The sequence below is a fragment of the Zootoca vivipara genome, chromosome 8 (assembly GCF_963506605.1).
Source record: "Zootoca vivipara chromosome 8, rZooViv1.1, whole genome shotgun sequence".
Lineage (NCBI taxonomy): Eukaryota > Metazoa > Chordata > Lepidosauria > Squamata > Lacertidae > Zootoca > Zootoca vivipara.
The window spans coordinates 24,653,600-24,671,391 of record NC_083283.1 but is presented as its reverse complement, the minus strand read 5'-3'; the positions used below and the strand labels follow the sequence as shown (position 1 = coordinate 24,671,391).

The 17,792-nt window shown below is 44.6% G+C and overlaps 3 protein-coding genes across 8 annotated transcripts in view; 1 reads left to right on the top strand and 2 right to left on the bottom strand.

Annotated features, from left to right (window-relative positions):
- Positions 1 to 3,080, bottom strand: part of RAD54B (RAD54 homolog B) — a 47,587-nt gene extending 44,507 nt beyond the window's left edge. Inside the window, exons 1-3 of the mRNA XM_035126045.2 lie at positions 3,009 to 3,080; positions 1,610 to 1,748; positions 11 to 182 (exon numbers count right to left, since the gene is read on the bottom strand). Coding sequence (XP_034981936.2) covers positions 11 to 182; positions 1,610 to 1,732 — 295 coding nt within the window. The 5' untranslated portion in view covers positions 1,733 to 1,748; positions 3,009 to 3,080. The remainder of the gene's footprint in view (positions 1 to 10; positions 183 to 1,609; positions 1,749 to 3,008) is intronic.
- A 292-nt stretch (positions 3,081 to 3,372) lies between these two features.
- Positions 3,373 to 14,675, top strand: LOC118090563 (RING finger protein 151). Of its 5 annotated transcripts, XM_035126442.2 has the most exons (8): positions 3,373 to 3,482; positions 4,065 to 4,397; positions 6,102 to 6,157; positions 7,478 to 7,705; positions 9,759 to 9,898; positions 10,496 to 10,658; positions 11,935 to 12,055; positions 13,397 to 14,675. In XM_035126442.2, the coding sequence occupies exons 4-8, from the start codon at positions 7,500 to 7,502 to the stop codon at positions 13,601 to 13,603; spliced, it is 837 nt and encodes a 278-aa protein (XP_034982333.1). In that variant the 5' UTR covers positions 3,373 to 3,482; positions 4,065 to 4,397; positions 6,102 to 6,157; positions 7,478 to 7,499; the 3' UTR covers positions 13,604 to 14,675. The 5 variants fall into 5 exon arrangements, with proteins under 5 accessions (XP_034982333.1, XP_060133688.1, XP_060133690.1 ...); XM_060277705.1 differs by lacking the exon at positions 6,102 to 6,157; XM_060277707.1 differs by lacking the exons at positions 4,065 to 4,397; positions 6,102 to 6,157.
- Positions 14,676 to 15,309: 634 nt separating this feature from the next.
- Positions 15,310 to 17,792, bottom strand: part of VIRMA (vir like m6A methyltransferase associated) — a 29,824-nt gene continuing 27,341 nt past the window's right edge. For both annotated transcript variants that reach the window (XM_035126437.2, XM_035126438.2), the window contains exons 23-24: positions 17,025 to 17,168; positions 15,310 to 15,974 (exon numbers count right to left, since the gene is read on the bottom strand). In XM_035126437.2, coding sequence (XP_034982328.2) covers positions 15,817 to 15,974; positions 17,025 to 17,168 — 302 coding nt within the window. In that variant the 3' untranslated portion in view covers positions 15,310 to 15,816. The remainder of the gene's footprint in view (positions 15,975 to 17,024; positions 17,169 to 17,792) is intronic.

The following is a 17,792-nucleotide window of genomic DNA, read 5'->3' as shown; positions in this document are numbered from 1 at the left end:
GTTTTCTTACCTATTTTAGTTCTATATGGTGATTTCACTCTGGTTTCAAAATGGCAGTCATTATTATTATTTTTAGAGCAAAATTCTCCTTGATCAGATTTCACAGCCAGCGTAGAACTTAAGTCACAAGTTGTAGAACAGATGTTTCCAGAGGTTGAGCCATTCAATTGTCCCTCATCCACCTACAATACATCAAAACAGTTTGGATTCTACATGACTTTGCATGCAACAGTATCAAAATAAGAGTGTAGCTTTTTCTTATTTAAATACAAGTTGAAGCCTGAAAGAAGTAGAAGTGCATATGATTAAGGAGACAGCTCCAAGGAGGGAAGGAGGCACTGTGAGAAGCCTAGCTTGAACTACTGTATGCTCTCTCTACAATTTCCAAGCCAGTAGATAGGTTTGTGTGCATTCCCTGGCCTTACCATTCTAATAGAAAGTCAAAACATAAGGATGGGGCTATCCTAAAAGTGCCCAATGGAGAACCTCTGGGACTGGGGTGGGGTTACTGAGAGCAGATATATCACTCTAGCCTTCCTTAAGAGAACTTTGGTGAAAGAACACAAATGAAAACTGAAGAAGTGGGAGAAAGACTTTTCTAGAACAGGAAGGCTAACATTTACCTTCTGCACATATGTACTTTGAAATAATGTATGAATCTAGTATTTGTGGCTCTATTCGGTACCAAGCATTGTGCTCACACAGCATCCCTAAGTTCCACATTAATATAAAAATACTGTACAAACCATGGCACAATCTTAATACACATCCAAAAGAACCAAGGCCTGGTCTGTGTGTTCTTGTATGCCAAAGTTAACGGTTTACCATGCACAAAGTAATCACTTCCGCCTTGCTCATCCCCCGGTGAGTGTGGGTGCAGTAAACCACAATCCCTGGCTTGCCAATACATCCAAACTGGGAGTCATGGTTTATTTCGCTTCAAACAAAATCCAACTGGTAAACCTAGAAACTTTGGCTTCACGTAGTGGTTTTCTTTGAGTGAAACAAATCACAATCCCTAGTTTGAATGTAACAGTAAGCTGGGAATTGTGTTGTTTTCTTTTATTGGCTAGAAGGGAGGAATGAAGTGGGAGGCTTCTGCACGTTGACAGTAAACCATCAACTGTATAGAGACATGCAAATGCTGCCATCGCGTGAACCAGTTTCCACTGATGCCACTGATGTTTAGCTGTGGAGTCATTTTCCAGACGATTTGTCTATAGTTTTGCTTTCAGGACCCTTCTACATACAGATTGACAGAGCAGAATGCAAACTTGCAGGTAAACATGCACCTGGGCTGAACAGCTTCAGGTTGCAGGTGGCAGCATACATGACTGAATACTCCCCCACCAAAAAATAAATAAATCCCTGCATACAGAAAATTAAATATCAAGAGTGAAAGTGATACTGGCACTCACTGACAGCTTGTCTTCTATACGGAATGAATTTGTGTATGAAATGTAAGCTCCTTGTAGCCTAGGTCAGAAACAAATATATTACCCCAGTGAATTAAGATTCCATGGATTTCTGACATAGATTCTTCAAGTACAGTTTTCATTCAGTAATAATACTGTATTACAATTGCTTTTTTCCTCCCTTTTAATATTACCTCAAAGCCTGAGTGTTCAGATTCTTTTTTCAGAGACAACATATGGGTTTTTCCTGGAGGCATAAACCTCGGCTTTTTGACTGAATTTCCCATCAGTTGACTAGGAGCTGCTGATCGTCTCATGTTCAGTTCTGTTGGTCTGAAAAACAGCAAAAAAATTGTTTTAAAAAGCCAGCCCTAGAGAAAGAAACTTTTCAATACTTCCCATAATATATCCTAGTCCTGTTCTCACACTAGTGAGAAAATACCCCCAAAATCTAGGAAGTATGGTTCCTCTTGTTTCTCCTCCAGGTGTACCAGCCTTATTAGGTGAGTAGTAAGAAGTGGGACGCGGGTGGCGCTGTGGGTTAAACCACAGAGCCTAGGGCTTGCCGAAGGTCGCCAATTCGAATCCCTGTGACAGAGTGAGCTCCCGTTACTCGGTCCCAGCTCCTGCCAACCTAGCAGGTCGAAAGCACGTCAAAGTGCAAGTAGATAAATACCTCCAAGCGGGAAGGTAAACGGCGTTTCCGTGTGCTGCTCTGGTTCGCCAGAAGCGGCTTTGTCATGCTGGCCACATGACCTGGACGCTGTACGCCAGCTCCCTTGGCCAATAGAGCGAGATGAGCGAGATGAGCGCCACAACCCCAGAATCGGTCACGACTTGACCTAATGGTCAGGGGTCCCTTTACCCTTACCTTTTAAGAAGGGGGCAGCTGTGATCAAGCCTTTCTCAGTTCTCTTTGGAGTCCTGACGGAGGCTTACCTTGTGCCCACCACTATTTTGGAGCCAGGTGAAGATTTTTATGTTCTCAGGTTACAAGTTTTAATCATGATTTCTTAAGCACTAGACTACACATGAGGGCATCTCCCCCCCTTTTTTTGTATCAACTACACTCATCCCATCACTACATTCCATCCCATAAGCCCCTCCTGACTCTGCCACAGTCCAAAGAGATTCATTTCATAGCAACTTTTCATTTCTGGTGGCAACCCTCTCCTCACCTCCGCTGTGAGCCAAGCCAAATGCCGGCAATGATGTTGTCCTGGTCCTTGCTTTTTTTAAAAAAGCCATAAAGCCCTCTTTTTCCTTAGGCCTCTGCTGGCCATTTGTGTCAGCTGCTTATATTTATTAATTTCATATATGCAGGAACAAAACTCCTCTTCGGGTTCTTACAGCGAGCACCAGAAGCATATATTTGTCCACCGAAGGAAAGAAAACACGGCCTTGTTAAAACTGAACCGAGGGAGCAAGAGCTTCTGAGCATGTACAGAGTATCTTTCGTGTTTGTGGAAACGGAAACCTGAAAAGCAGAAGCGCCCTGGGTACAGCCAGCCCAGTTATTGAATCCCCCACCCTAAGCCTCAGAGGAAGGACGGCTCCAGCCCCCTCCCAATCTTAACACGACGCTGCACTTACTTTGCAATTTAACTGTCCCGCCAAGACATCGCCGTCGCCCTATCATTCGCCAAACGGCGCATGCGCAGCTGACCGCCCCAGGCCGCTCTCAATTTATCGCTTCCCTCCATTCGCCCCACTGCGCATGACCAGCACTTATTGCGCGGCGGTCGCCTCCGCCTCGCCTCTGTTAAGGGCTGGCAGGAGGTACGAAGGAAACCCTACTGCGCATGCCCCGTTGATGCTTTTGCCGCGCTCGATATGGCGGGCCGCCGGCTACGCTTACGCTCTACGACACACGGCCATCTAGCGTATTTGTCGCAAAGCGCCCTCCTCTCCTTCCCCCGTTACCTAGGTTACTCGTTTTCACAGGAAAATACGGCGCTGGCAGAGGAGGGCGTTAACCAATTCGCGAGGCTGAAGAGGATGAATTGCCGAGTCATAGAGATAAAAAATTAGAACAACTCGCTCCAACACAGATTTGGAACTTACAGGGTATATTTTTCTCCTTTTCTTCCCCGCTCAGAGCTACCCATAGAAGATAACGGGCAGAGCCAGTATATTGGTAGCGTAAGTTGTGATGGGGTGCGGGGAGTGCCTTAGGCCCGCCCTGCAGTGTAGCCCATCGTCCAAACTGCTGATTAGATGGTGGCGCTGAGGTTTAATGTGAATTTACAGGCAACGCCTTTCCCTGCCAAACGCCCCTTTATTAGCCTAGCCTCTCCCAACCTGCGCCCTCCCGGGTTCTTTTTGGACTACAAGTTCTAGGGTTGCCACCTTTGTTCTGCCAAAATCCAGGATAGGGCGGCGGGCGTGTGGGGGGGAGAGGCGCTGTGGCGATTTCCTTTTCCACCCGGTGCTGAAAATGACTTCAAAAGCAATCCACTGCAATCCATTGTCGCCTCCTCTGAAATTTGTCACATTCCCCCCCCCCCACACACACACTGCAATAAATAAGATCTGAGTTGGAAAGAGGGAGGGCTCCTGCTTCCTTTTTGCTTTAGCAGAACGCGCCCAGCCTGGGGGGGGAAAGCTGCTCTAAAATCCTGTATTTCCTCCGTTGCTTTCTATGAGCAGCTCAAAAAAAAAAAGCACCACGAAAAACTCGGAAGTTACAAAGCACGTGCGGTTCTACATATTCCAAGTCTTCTCCGACGAAAGGGGCCAGCTGAGCGGCCGCGTGCGAAGAAGAAGGCGGGGCCAGCCCAGCGGCCCCTTATTCCTCTGATTGGCGGTGGTGGAGGCGCGTAGTGGCTGGACTGTGGTCTCCGGGGAGCATTGACGTTGCGGAAGCGCTCTTTCGCGAAGCGGGTGAAGCGAAGAAGAGCCGTTTCTGGGCTTTCGCTTGCAGGGCAGGAAGGAGGAGAGGAATCGCCACTCTGAAACCTGCCTTGGGAGGGAAGCTTTGAGGCAGGTGGCTACCCTTGTTTTCTGATAGCGCTTTTGCCTGTATGCTTTTAAAAAGTAACCCTCTTCCCCGCCCCAAAAGGAAAAAGACTAAAATTAATTTGCAAGGGTGCTCAGCTTTTATTGTTTTTTTTAAAAAGACTTACCAAAGACTTACCAATAGGTTGTAGTGTGAAGGCAGTGAAGGTCTTGTGTGAGTGCCTGGAGGCGGTTGGGGGATGGATGGCAGCTAACAGATTGAGGTTGAATCCTGACAAGACAGAAGTACTGTTTGTGGGGGACAGGAGGCGGGCAGGTGTGGAGGACTCCCTGGTCCTGAATGGGGTAACTGTGCCCCTGAAGGACCAGGTGCGCAGCCTGGGAGTCATTCTTGACTCACAGCTGTCCATGGAGGCACAGGTCAATTCTGTGTCCAGGGCAGCTGTCTATCAGCTCCATCTGGTACGCAGGCTGAGACCCTACCTGCCTGCAGATTGTCTCGCCAGAGTGGTGCATGCTCTGGTTATCTCCCGCTTGGACTACTGCAATGTGCTCTACGTGGGGCTACCTTTGAAGGTAACCCGGAAACTACAACTAATCCAGAATGCGGCAGCTAGACTGGTGACTGGGAGCGGCCGCCGAGACCACATAACACCGGTCTTGAAAGATCTACATTGGCTTCCAGTACGTTTCCGAGCACAATTCAAAGTGTTGGTGCTGACCTTTAAAGCCCTAAATGGCCTCGGTCCAGTATACCTGAAGGAGCGTCTCCACCCCCATCGTTCTGCCCGGACACTGAGTTCCAGCTCCGAGGGCCTTCTGGTGGTTCCCTCATTGTGAGAAGCCAAGTTGCAGGGAACCAGGCAGAGGGCCTTCTCGGTGGTGGCGCCTGCCCTGTGGAACGCCCTCCCATCAGATGTCAAAAAGGAAAACAGCTACCAGATTTTTAGAAGACATCTGAAGGCAGCCCTGTTTAGGGAGGCTTTTAATGTTTAACAAATTAGTGTATTTCAATGTTTCTGTTGGAAGCCGCCCAGAGTGGCTGGGGAAACCCGGCCAGATGGGCGGGGTATAAATAATAAATTATTATTATTATTATTATTATTATATTATTATTATTATTATTATTATTATTATTATTATTATGATTTGGGGAACCAACAGCCCGCTTTTGTCAAAAGCGCCTTGGGTACCATTCTGTGATTCTATGCCAGTGGTTCCCAAACTTTTTTTGGCCATGCCCCACCTAAGCATCTTTAAAATCCTAATGCACCCCACCCTCGCTCGTGACATATAATTCTTATTATTCAAAAAGTGAGCTATTCATGTGGAGGAAGCCTAAAAGACCATGAACTGTTAATAACTCATTCTCAAATTGCCCCCCTTAAAAATCAAATTGCCTCCCTAAGTTGCTGACATCCTGAATCTGGAGCAGCTGCCATAGTCTGTTTTTGCTGATAGTTGCTATAGCATGAGATGGATGAGTCGTGGCTTTCTGTGAAACTGCTTTCGGGAGGGTTCTACTCTCAAGCGGCCTATAAATTCTGTGAAATAAAAATAAAATATGGCTCTCCAGTAGCGTAGCTCAGTGGTAAGAGCATCTGCTTGCCTGCAGAAGGCCCCGGGTTCAGTCACCAGCATCTCCAGGTAGCATGTCCCCCAGCCTAGTTCCCAACCCCAGCTGTACCTATTATTCTCATTTTATTTATGTCCCACCTTTCCTCCAAGGAGCTCAAGGTGGCATACAGAGTTCTCTCCTATTCTCCACACAAGAACCCTGTGAGGTAAGTTAGAATGGGTGAATGGCCCAAGGATACCCAGTGAGCTTCATGAGGATTCCAGGTCCTAGTCCAACACTCTAACCACTACACCACACCGGCTCATTTGCCCTCCAAATGTTTTGGCCAACTGTGCTTGCTTGAACTTTTGAGCGTAGATATGCAAAATGGGGTTGGAAAGGCTGGCCCTAAGCCCCTGTGACCAAAACAGTCGCATGCTGCTTCTCATCTGCTGTCTTCCCCTTTCCTCTGTTGTTTCCTGCTGTCAAAATTTAGAGAATGTTTTCTGTAGCTGTGTGAAAAGTAGGGGTGGCAGCTCATTGCAACCAGTGGGTTGAGTGCAGGGATCATTTACTTAGGAAGCTTAACAAATAAAAGTGTTCTTGGAGAGAGGCACGATGAAGCAAACAGAGTGAGACAATTAAAAACCACAGTTTGTGCAGAACCATTTTTATAACACAGAAATCTTTACAGGGAACACAGCAGGCTACTTATATGAAAATGTAAGAATTTGCTTACTTTATGTTCTGTAACATTATGCTTTACAAAAAGAATTATATTTTCCAGCAGAAACTTTAGGAATATTCCACATTAAAAAATAAAAATAACCCCACCATTAAAATACGAAACAGTATTATTACGGTACAGAGTGAGTACATTCCATTCAACAGTTTCTTAGCATCTCAAAACACATGCACAGTTCACATTATAAACACTTTGTAAGCTCAGAGTTTAGAACCCATTCCATATGCCACTTAATCCAAAGAATCTTTCTAGAGTGACACCTGAGAAAGAAGCAGGTGGCTCTTAGTTGCTTTGATCAGGTGCTCTGGCTGCTTTACATACTTAATGGGGAAAGAAGCATTAATCCTCCTAAATCTAATTAGGGTTTCTCTGAGAAGAAACTGAACACTGAACATGCAATGTATTATTTTTTGAGGGGCTGTGACACGTTGCAAAGAAGCTTGAAAACAATGCCTGCATGTGTTTTGCTCTATAAAAAAGGGCTCTCTTGCAGGTTGAGATGCAACTAAATGAACAAAAATGTGTAAGTTTGCTCTTGTCTATGCTATGGCTTTGCATGCTTGGGGAAAGGTTGCAAATTGGAATTGCATCCAAATTCTGACAGTCCCTAGTGATTACTCTGCATAAGCAGCCTCTGGGCTACTTGGGAATGGCATAAAACTCACAAGCCACTTCACTCCCTCTGCATCATATCTCTTCAGATCTTAAGGTGCAAGGGTGATAATGTGCTCACTTGACTTTCAAAGGTAATGTGGCCGCAGTTCTCAATCTGTTACTAATTCTGTGCTTTCATTTCCATAGCAGGCTAGAGGTCATTGAGAAAATGGGATATGATATTGAACGCTTTGTCGGTTACGTGAATGAAGGGCTCCTGTGCTGCATCTGTCGAGATGTGTTGGAAGATCCCTTGCAGGCTCCTTGCGAACATGCTTTCTGCACTTCCTGCATACATGGGTGGCTTGTTCATCACAGCAACTGCCCAGAAGATCGTCAGCCGCTTGATCTGTCTGTCCTTCGACCGCTTTACAGGTGCGTAATTATTTCTGAGTCCAACTTGCAGCTGTCACAAAATCTAATCCTACACTATGATATAAGCAAAAATCTGCCCTTATTCCCTTATGGGGTACACAAGAGCCCTATTTGGGTTCTCCATCGGTCGGAGATATAACAGAGGCCAACCAGAGAATTTTGAGAAACAAAGCCTTTTTTGTTGTTGTTGTTGCAACAGGGTCCTTCCCCTCATGCAGGAGAACAAGGAAGGAACCCAGAACAAAAGAGAACCTCCACTTTTATCAGTTTTAGTAGTTTGAGCAAATATGCAAATGTAAGGCTGAGGGATGGAGCATCCTTTTTGATTGGTTTTCCATACTAAAGTTACTACCCCATATGTCATGCAAATTAATGAAATTAACTAGTCTTAGTAAGCCTAGATTTGGTCTATTTCACTCTGAAGAGAAAATGTTCCTGCAAGGAAAGAGATGTATAGGAAAAGAGTGAGGCAGAAGGATGTGCTGCAGACACGTTACCTCTTTGGGAGTTTACTGTGTAGCCATTTCCGAATTTGAATAAAGAGGGAACTGCTTTTATAGAAACACAGGATAGTTAAGAATGTTCTGTCCCACAGGATCCAGTGCCAAGTTCCAGTTATCAAAAATATCTCTATACATACAGTGGTACCTCGGGTTACGAACTTAATTCGTTCTGGAGGCCCGTTCTTAACCTGAAACTGTTCTTAACCTGAGGTGCGCTTTCGCAAATGCCTGCCGCTGCGCCACTGGCGTGCGATTTCTGTTCTCACCCTGGGGCAAAGTTCTCAACCCGAGGTTACCACTGTATTGTCCTCTTTTCGTACGTGGAAACATAATCCCATTACATAGGTGCAGAGTAAGTAGCAAAGTCCAGATTGCTTGCATCACAAAGTTTCGGCTTGATCTGAATTCACACCTCAGATTGAACCCCTTTTAACCTTGCTGCTTTGCACAGAATAACCATTCACACACACACACACACACACACACACAGAGAGAGAGAGAGAGAGAGAGAGAGAGAGAGAGAGAGAGAGAGAGAGAGAGAGAGAGAGAGAGAGAATATTTCTGCTAGGATATCTGTGCAGTCGCTAGGAAAATTCTTGACTTCACCAAATTCCTTTTCTCAAGGTTGGAACAAACTGCTTAAAGCTTCATTAACCTACTAACAGGTAAGGTTTTAAAAGCACAACTTTTGAAAAACAAAAGGATAGGACAGCATAAGTGGCAATACCCACAATACATGTTTTTGAAGTATTTCATGTAATAAAGAATGAATACATCTTAAACATAAACATCACAAACAAGTGTTGACTTACTGTGTTGCCAAATAACACAAGTTGGTCATGGTGCTTCTGCTTCATTAGGGTTGCCAGCTTTCTGCAAGCGTGCATTTTAATTGTGACAAGGGGGTGTTACCTTCCAGGGGCAACGTGTCAGTGGTGAGCAGGGCCAGTGAGGGGTATAGCAGGGAAGAAATCATGACAGCCAGGTAGGTCTGAAGAGTCACATTCGGTGATCAGACCTGTGATCCCCCACCCCTGCCTTAAATCAATGGCTGATCATAGTCTTAAGTTTTGAGGAAAGGATGTTATGGTTAATGGCTCACAGTGTCTTTCTATGGGATCTAATTGTTAGAAGATAGCTTCTTGATACAGATATTTCTCCAGAATGTTAGGAGTAAGGAGGGTGACACCACAGCCCAGCTGAGGAGGGTGGCTGGTGTAATGTATGGAAGTTAGTGCAGCAGTTTAAGGGGATGGACAGGCAGAAGGTAGAGTGCGGAAGCTCTTAACATCAAGGCTAGAAATGCCTTGTAGTGCAAGTTGCCTTTCTGGGGATCTGCTGTTTACTTTCGCCTGTGCTCTGCCTGTATACTTGCAAAGAAACCAAATACCACGCAGTCATGGTTAATCTGCCATGTGGCCTCATCCAAAGAAAACTGAATCAGTTAGCACTGACTCTGGAATGCCTTACCACTCAGAGAACTGGGGAGCACGTGAAGCCATTTTGCAGTACATATTGCAAGAATAAAAATAATTAACTTCTGTACCCAGATACATGAAGAATGATCTCAATCGACTCCAGATTCACTGCAGGAACAGAGAGTGTGGCTGTGAAATGGTGTGTTCACTGGAATCCATTGACCGACATGAACGCGAGTGTGAATGCAGCCGGGTCCCCTGTTCAAATAGCGGTAGGTAGAACGCAGAGATGGTTATCTTGCAAACAGATGGTAGATCTCCGTTTTCTACTGAACTCAAGTCCCACGGTTCTGGAATCTCGACTGAAGGTAATTCCCAGAGTTAGTGGCTGTTGCAGAGTGGGCCTTCTCTGTTTCTTTTCCTGTGTGAACACCCCTTCCTGTTCCATTTCTACCTGTTGCCAACACTAGCCAAAGCAAAGTATGGATTCAGTGTTGGTGTTTGGGGAACTGAAAGGCAGCTGATGTGCTAGTGCCACTTTGGAGAATCCTTGCACCTACGCACATTAGGAAACACTAACCTAGATTCCTCAAGAGTGGTGGTGCTGTTGTTAGCATCCTTCTGTCTTGAGAGACAATGGAGTGTGCCTCTAGGGGGGTAAGTCAAACTGCTGGACAATCACAGAGAATCAGAAACCAGTAGCTTGTCACTGCTGCCTTCCACATTGTTTTTGCTGCATTAGCAGCTCTGAAGTGACCTCTCTGGGGTGCAATCTATCGTTGTCTCCAAGTCAGAAGATGGTGGGGGAAATGAAGTAATTCTCTGTCTCTCTCTGGTGCACTTCCTCCAATCTTCTGCTTTCCAATCAGGTTGCCCAGCTCGGGTTGAAAGACGTAACCTAGACAGCCACTTGGCAGTGTGCGAATACAGGAGCCGCGAGTGCCCCAAAGGTTGTGGGTATGCCATGCTCAGTGCTGATGATGCACAACATAACTGTGTGGCAGAGCTGAGAACGGAACTAGAACTGCTCAGGTAAAGCTACCTGTATTCTTCCCCTTACCTTGGGTGATCATAAAGCATGAACTGACACCTAAATATTTTGTCCATCTCTCTAAAACAGGGGTGAGCAATGCTTTTCAGCCGTGGGTCAGTCCACCGTCCCTCAGACCATGTGGTGGGCTGGACTATATTTTGAAAAAAAATATATGAATGAATTCCTACGCCCCACAAATAACCCAGAGATGCATTTTAAATAAAAGGACACATTCTACTCATGTAAAAACAGCAGGCAGGCCCCACAAATAACCCAGAGATGCATTTTAAATAAAAGGACACATTCTACGGTACTCATGTAAAAACACGCCGATTCCCAGATCGTCTGCGGGCCGGATTGAGAAGGCGATTGGGCTGCATCCATCCCACGGGCCTTAGGTTGCCTACCCCTGCTCTATAACATGCACAAGGGGACCGTTCTTTGATACTGCTGCAATTTCCTGGGTGCTCAGGAATCCAGTTTGGTAGCTTGGCAAATTGCTTCTATTGCCATCACCACCCCTTCCTCCTATTTTCCCACTCAAATTACACTGGTATTCTATCATCCTGATTTGATTGAAATAAAAGATTTGTTGACATCTTTTTTGTGTAACATAAGCTTGTGCCCTGCTTGGTGGTAACCTCAAACCTACCTTAGTCATAAATGAAAAGCTTCTTTGGCAGTACTAGCTTATGAGAAATGCCTATGTGAGTGAAGCTGGGGCTGTTAAAATGAGATGTTTATCTTGGGCCGAAGGAAGATGCAGATATTGCATAAAACAGATGGAAGATAAAAAAAAGATATTGTTTGTGACTTACAGAATTATTAGTGCAAAACTGATGGATTAAACACTACTTCCTGTTTTGGTCATTAGTGGCCCTGTTCACATATAATGGTAAGTCCTGGTCTAAAACAAACCATCGCTTTTTGTGAATGATCAATTTGCTGGTGCACATTCTTCCGCTGCACCTGCTGCCCTCCTCCCAAGAGGATACAAACCAGAGTATTGGCTTAGCGTACGTGTGAACAAGTGAATATTGTTTGTTTCAGTCCAAGCGATCCTTCTCAAAATTAAAGCAGAATGAACAGGACAGGACAAGGGCGGGAGGGAGGGATTGCCAAAGTCTTTTTTTCCAGATATTCACCCTCTTTTAAAAAAATTCTTGCCAAGCACATAAAACTGAATGTGCATAATTTTTGAGTTTCCTGTATATTCAGATTAAAGACAGATAGGCTGAGTAACGGAAAGTGCTCTCTTTTCCTTTTTTTTTTAAGGTCAGAGATGATCTGCCGGATGGAAGAGGCAAAACATGAGATGGAATCTCGACTAGATTCTCAAAGGAAGCATATGGTGCAAAAAGAGAGTCTTTTGCAAAATCAGATTGAAGAGCTAAAGGTAAACAAATTGTATTGCCATTAGCTATGAGGTCATCTCCCTCCCTTAAAATGTTACCTCTGGTGAATTGGTTTTCCTGACAGCTTTATTCCCTGCTGTACTCTTTTTCAGTTTCCAGGGGGTAGACACATTTGGACTACAATTCCCATCATCCTTGCTCATTGACCAGGCCAGCTGGGGCTGATGGGAGTTGAAGTCCAACAACAGCTGGGAAGCATCAAATTGGGGAAGTCTCACCTACAGCATTTATTTTAGAACCAATGGTTTCAGCAGCAGGTATTTTAACTACAATTCACATAAGCAAGGAAGCATTGCTATTGGTGACTGGCAAACTTCCTCCAGTCCCATTAATATATTAATTTGGAGATGGACCATTAATAAAAATCAGACTACTTCCAAGTTGGCTTAGAAGAGTCTTCCCTACCACACATCCCCCACCTGCTGAGAGTTCTCTTTTCCCAAATTTACAGTGGTACCTCGGTTTAAGTACACAATTGGTTCCAGAAGTCTGTACTTAACCTGAAGCGAACTTTCCCATTGAAAGTAATGGAAGGTGGATTAATCCATTCCAGACAAGTCCGCGGAGTACTTAAACTGAAAGTACTCAAACCGAAACGTACTTAAACCGAGGTATGACTGTACTGGGATAACAGGGAGAGCACAATCATTGCAATAGCCCTCAGAATGCCCATGCACATTTAGTTTTACCTTAAATTCTGGGTACAGAAGCATTTGGGCCTGGGCCCAAGTCATTCCAGGACGATGCAGCCTCTCTCTTGCCTTGGAAAGTGGGCAGAAACAGATCTGTTTTGCAGCAGTCTGGATACCTGAAAAGGGGCAGATCCATGAAATCTAGGCTCTGTTATCTGTATGCTACTCTGAGGTCCTTGGAGGAAGGGGAAGAAACAAATGTGATAGGAAATTGTGAGCATCTAACTGTTAATAGGGGACACGGGTGGCGCTGTGGTCTAAACCACAGAGCCTAGAGCTTGCCGATCAGAAGGTCATGGTTTGAATCCCCGCAATGGGGTGAGTTTCCGTTGCTCAGTCCCTGCTCCTGCCAACCTAGCAGCTCAAAAGCACATCAAGTGCAAGTAGATAAGGTAAAGGCGGGAAGGTAAACGGCGTTTCTGTGTGCTGCTCTGGTTCGCCAGAAGCGGCTTAGTCATGCTGGCCACATGACCCGGAAGCTGTCTGCAAACAAACGCCGGCTCCCTTGGCCAGTAAAGTGAGATGAGCGCTGCGTCCGAGACTGGACCTAACAGTCAGGGGTCCCTTTACCTTTAACTGTTAACAGGCAGTCCCAGTGCAACACTTGAAAAACTCTCTTACACTTTTCAGAGCCAGGTGTCCAGGATGATGTCTGACATACGTACTCTGCTGGCAAGAGAGAGGCAGCATCACCAAGAACTGGAGCAGGCACAGCTTGAAAAGCTAGAATTACTGGAGTTAGTGAAGACTCTCCAGGAAGACTGTCGGTTGACTAGGGATGGAAGCAGGAAAGCAACACACGTTCGACCTCTGCCCCAACTGGAAAGCAAGAAGTGAAAGCCAGAGGCGACTGTTATTTAAGATTGGATCACTGCAGTCTGCTTTATGTGGTGCTTCCTTTTGCTGGATCTGGCAGCTGACAATTAGTACCGAATGCTGCAGTCCACCTGTTGACAGCAATGAGATTCTGTCGGCAGACAACACCGCCCAGAAATCTGCACTGCTTACAGGTTTGTTACCGAACCAACTTCAAGCTGTTAGCATTAGTATATAAAGCCCTTAACACTTAGGAACAGTTTACTTCAGGAATTGCCTTACCCCCGTATATTTCTATTCAGTCAGTTCAATCTGCAGCACTGGCACTATTACAGGTGCACCACACTTGTAAAAAATAGATATTTTTTGCATGGCAGCACCCACACTTGGAACTCCATGCCTATTGACATCAGGCAAGCACCTTCACTGCACTTTTTCCAGTGTCTGCTAAAACATTTTTGTTCAGGCAAGTTTATCCAGACATGAAGAAGTTAATATTTTGATCTGTTTTTAGCTTAGTTGTTTATTTCAATTATTTTTTGAGTCATTAAATTCCTGTCTTGTGGTTTTACTATTTTTTAGTTTTACTCTTAGGAATAATAATAATAATAATAATAATAATAATAATAATAATAATAATATCTGAAGGGGGGAGAGAGAACAAAGTTATGTGTACTCAGGAAAAGAAACAAAAAAGAAGCAAATAGAAAAATGAAGGAATCTAATGAAACTTGGCTTAAGCCAGGAGAGCCAAGGAGGAACGTACTGCTGCATCAGGCAGGAAAAAAACCTGAGGGAAATGGACCAACTTCCCACAAACCTTTGCTCCTGCTTGTGTCAGCTGACCCATACCATTGGCTATGGTGTCCTACGACATGAATTGACCTAATAAAGCTAATATAACATGTGCGTGTTGCGTGTGGGTTTATGTATATATAGAAGTGAAAGCTTAGATTATGTATTATTGAAGTTAAGGACTCAGATATTTTGTAAAAGTGCACACTATACTCAGAGATGGAAATGTGAGCTATCAAATTATTTCAAATTCATGCAAAGGAAAACAACTGCTACTCAGGCAGCTACATGCATGGCTCCACTACCGTGTTTCCCCCTTTTTAAGACACCGTCTTATAACTTTTTTTCCTCAAAAAAACACAGGGTGGCTTACTTTCGGTGGGATGTCTTATTTTTTTTATTACTGGTACGGTTTTTACGGCTCAGGGCACTGGCTCAGGGCACTGCTGGGCTCTCTTGAGTGCTCGGCGCTGCAGCAGCCACCGGTTCTGAGTGGCGGGGCTGCAGGAGTCCTTGGCCGGGCCAGGCGGAGGCCGCTGGCTCAGGCGCTCCGCCTGCCACTGCAGGGCGCTCCAAGCTCCTTGGCCGGGCCAGGCAAGGAAGAAGCAGTGAGCCCAGTGGTGGCGGCAAGCATGGAAGCGGCAGGGATGACTGTGGACGAGAAGGTGGAGCGCGGGAATGCAGCCAGCAAGGCGAGAGCGCGATCAGCTGTTAAGCGGAGCTCTTGGAGCACCACTTCACAGCTGATCGCACTCCTGCAGTGCCGGCCGCATGGAGTGACTCTGTGAGTGGAGGTGCCTGTGGGGGTTGGTTTCCGCAGCGCGGAAGTATGCCTTATTTTCGGGGTATGTCTTATACTTCTCAAATGCTTAAAAACTCTGCCATGGCTTACTTTACGACTACGTATTAAAAAAGGGGAAACAGGGTATTAAACATTTTCATAGAAGCAAGTAGAAGTCACATGTGACGTATCCCTCTTCAGTGACTGTTGATTTTAATCATTTTTTAACAAATGCTTTTTAAATACCTGTTTTACTTTATATTTTTGTCAACAGCTTAGAGGTGGTTGTTTTATGATCAAGTGGTATATAAACTGTTAAATAAAACACTGTTGCCTTGGAATGGCTGTTGCTACTTACCCTAAATGAAAGCTACCGGGTATGTTGCAAGACTGTTAAAACCCAATCTAAACTTGTACTTCTGGCATAAGTGCCATAAAAGCATAGGCAACTGTAAACACACACAATAACACAAAAAAACAGTTTTATTGAAATCTCAGATCTTGTATCAAACAAAATGGGATTTTTTCCAAACCAAAAAAAAGTCTTTCTGCCCCCCCCCCGATACCAGTAAGTCTAGCATTGGTCCTCAAGCACTTAAGCAATTTGCCATCTTGAAATGTTCACAGTCATAATGTTCTCAATGGTGCAATGGTGTGTTTATCGAGTAAAAGAGCGGACATGACGCCCTCTTCCGCTGCCTCCGCCAACAAACTTTCCTCTTGAGCCACCACTACTGCCGCTATTTGTGCTTGCCCAAGATGGCCCAATTCCACCACGGCCTCTGGAAGCACGATCACGAGGACTTGGCCGGTAGCCTTAAAAAAAGAGAGATAAGTGGTAACAGTACAGTGATGATTGCTACTGGGATATAAATAAGGGCTGAATTATGCATTGCAACTTTACTGCGGCCTCTAAAAACAGCCTCCAACCTATGATTTATACAGCACAACTTAATATACATTTAACCAGCACTGTATAGAAATCTGTGCCATCATAACAACCAGGTTTTTTGCCTATTATACAACAGACACCGAGGCAAACTTATTAATGCTAGAATCCTAAGCACACCTAGTTTCATTTAAGCTTCACTAATTGAGGCTTACTACTGAGCAAGCCCCATTATGGTTGGATGACCATCTGTCATGGACACTTTAGCTGAGATTCCTGCATAAATGACCCTCAGGTTCCCTTCCATCTCTGGTTCTATAATAAAATCAGGCTGAAAATATGTGATATATTTAATATTGCTAGGAATGCAGATCATAGATCAAAATGAACAACACAACCTTCCTTTTTGTATTCTTCATGTACACTTATTTATGATGCATTAGTTTCAACTATCGGCAAGTACGGTAAGACATGAAAATTGTCCTTCAGTGGATCAACCCCAGAATCAAAAGAAGCTCATGCAAAGGAGATCGGGTCATTAGCTCATGAAGGGACATCAGCAGCCTGAAACTCTTCCCCCCCCCCAAAAAAAAATCTGTATTTTGAACTGTTTATTTTGCTTTCATTTTAGTGTTTTAAATTGTAAACCATGCTAGATGCCTTGGCAAACAGAAAGTATATAAATGCAATAAAGCAGGAACAGGGAACCTGTGACCCTCTAAATATTGCTACAACTCCCATCATTGTTGACCAACTTTTTAAAGTGACATTTTTGTCTGAGGATCCAGTCTCTTGAGTTTGCATTTAGCCATGCTATTATTTTCTACTTATTTTATAAGGTGTCTTTTGGTGCTTTATGTAAAGCAGAAAGGAAGGAGATAAGTGCCATAAATCAAAACTGAAGAAAAATACCACTGGTTGAACTGATTGTGCATTTAATTTCAACAAAGTATTGTGAAGGGAGGGAAACCACAAACCTGCTGAACTTAACGGCCTTAGAGGTGGAAGTGGGCCCCTGTTGAAGTTGCTTTGGCCGCCTCTGCTTTCATTGTAGGTGCCTCGCGGAGAACTCTGTGCACTCCAGCTTGATCCTCTAGCTCCTTCACGGCGACTGTAATTTCCTAAAGAAAAAGCACAACAACTAAGCCATTTGTGAATTGCCTTTGTTTCTAAATATTCAACTCCACAATCTGAGTTGAAAGGCTTCATGCATGCTGGATGGAAGGTAGCACCTGGCTTGGCCAGGCAGCCAAAATGCTGGGCTCTAATTTGGGAGGCCCAAGTTCTAAATTTATCATGGACACGCTGAGCAGTCTTGAACAAGCCATTCCTTCTACCTCTCAATTCCCCATCTGTAAAATGGGGACAGCAACAGGTTTGTTTGGAGAATCAAAGAACATCAAACTTTATATATATATATACAACATCTCAGTTTGTAGGGGGCTGCAGCTAGAAGGCCAAAGCCTGAGATAGCTCAACTGGTTAGCATGGTGCTGATAACGCCAAGGTTGCACATTCAATCCCTGTAAAGGACAGCTGCATATTCCTGCATTGCAAGGGGTTGGACTAGATGATCCTCAAGATCCTTTCCAACTCTACAATTCCATGACTCTAAACCCCCAAAAAGATAGCTGCAATGGTGAATAGTAGCAGAAGTGCTACAACTAACTTTGCTTTAAGGAACACGCTGAACGAATGGAACCTGAAATCTCTACTCCAGAAGGCATAAAGCTCATATATTTCAG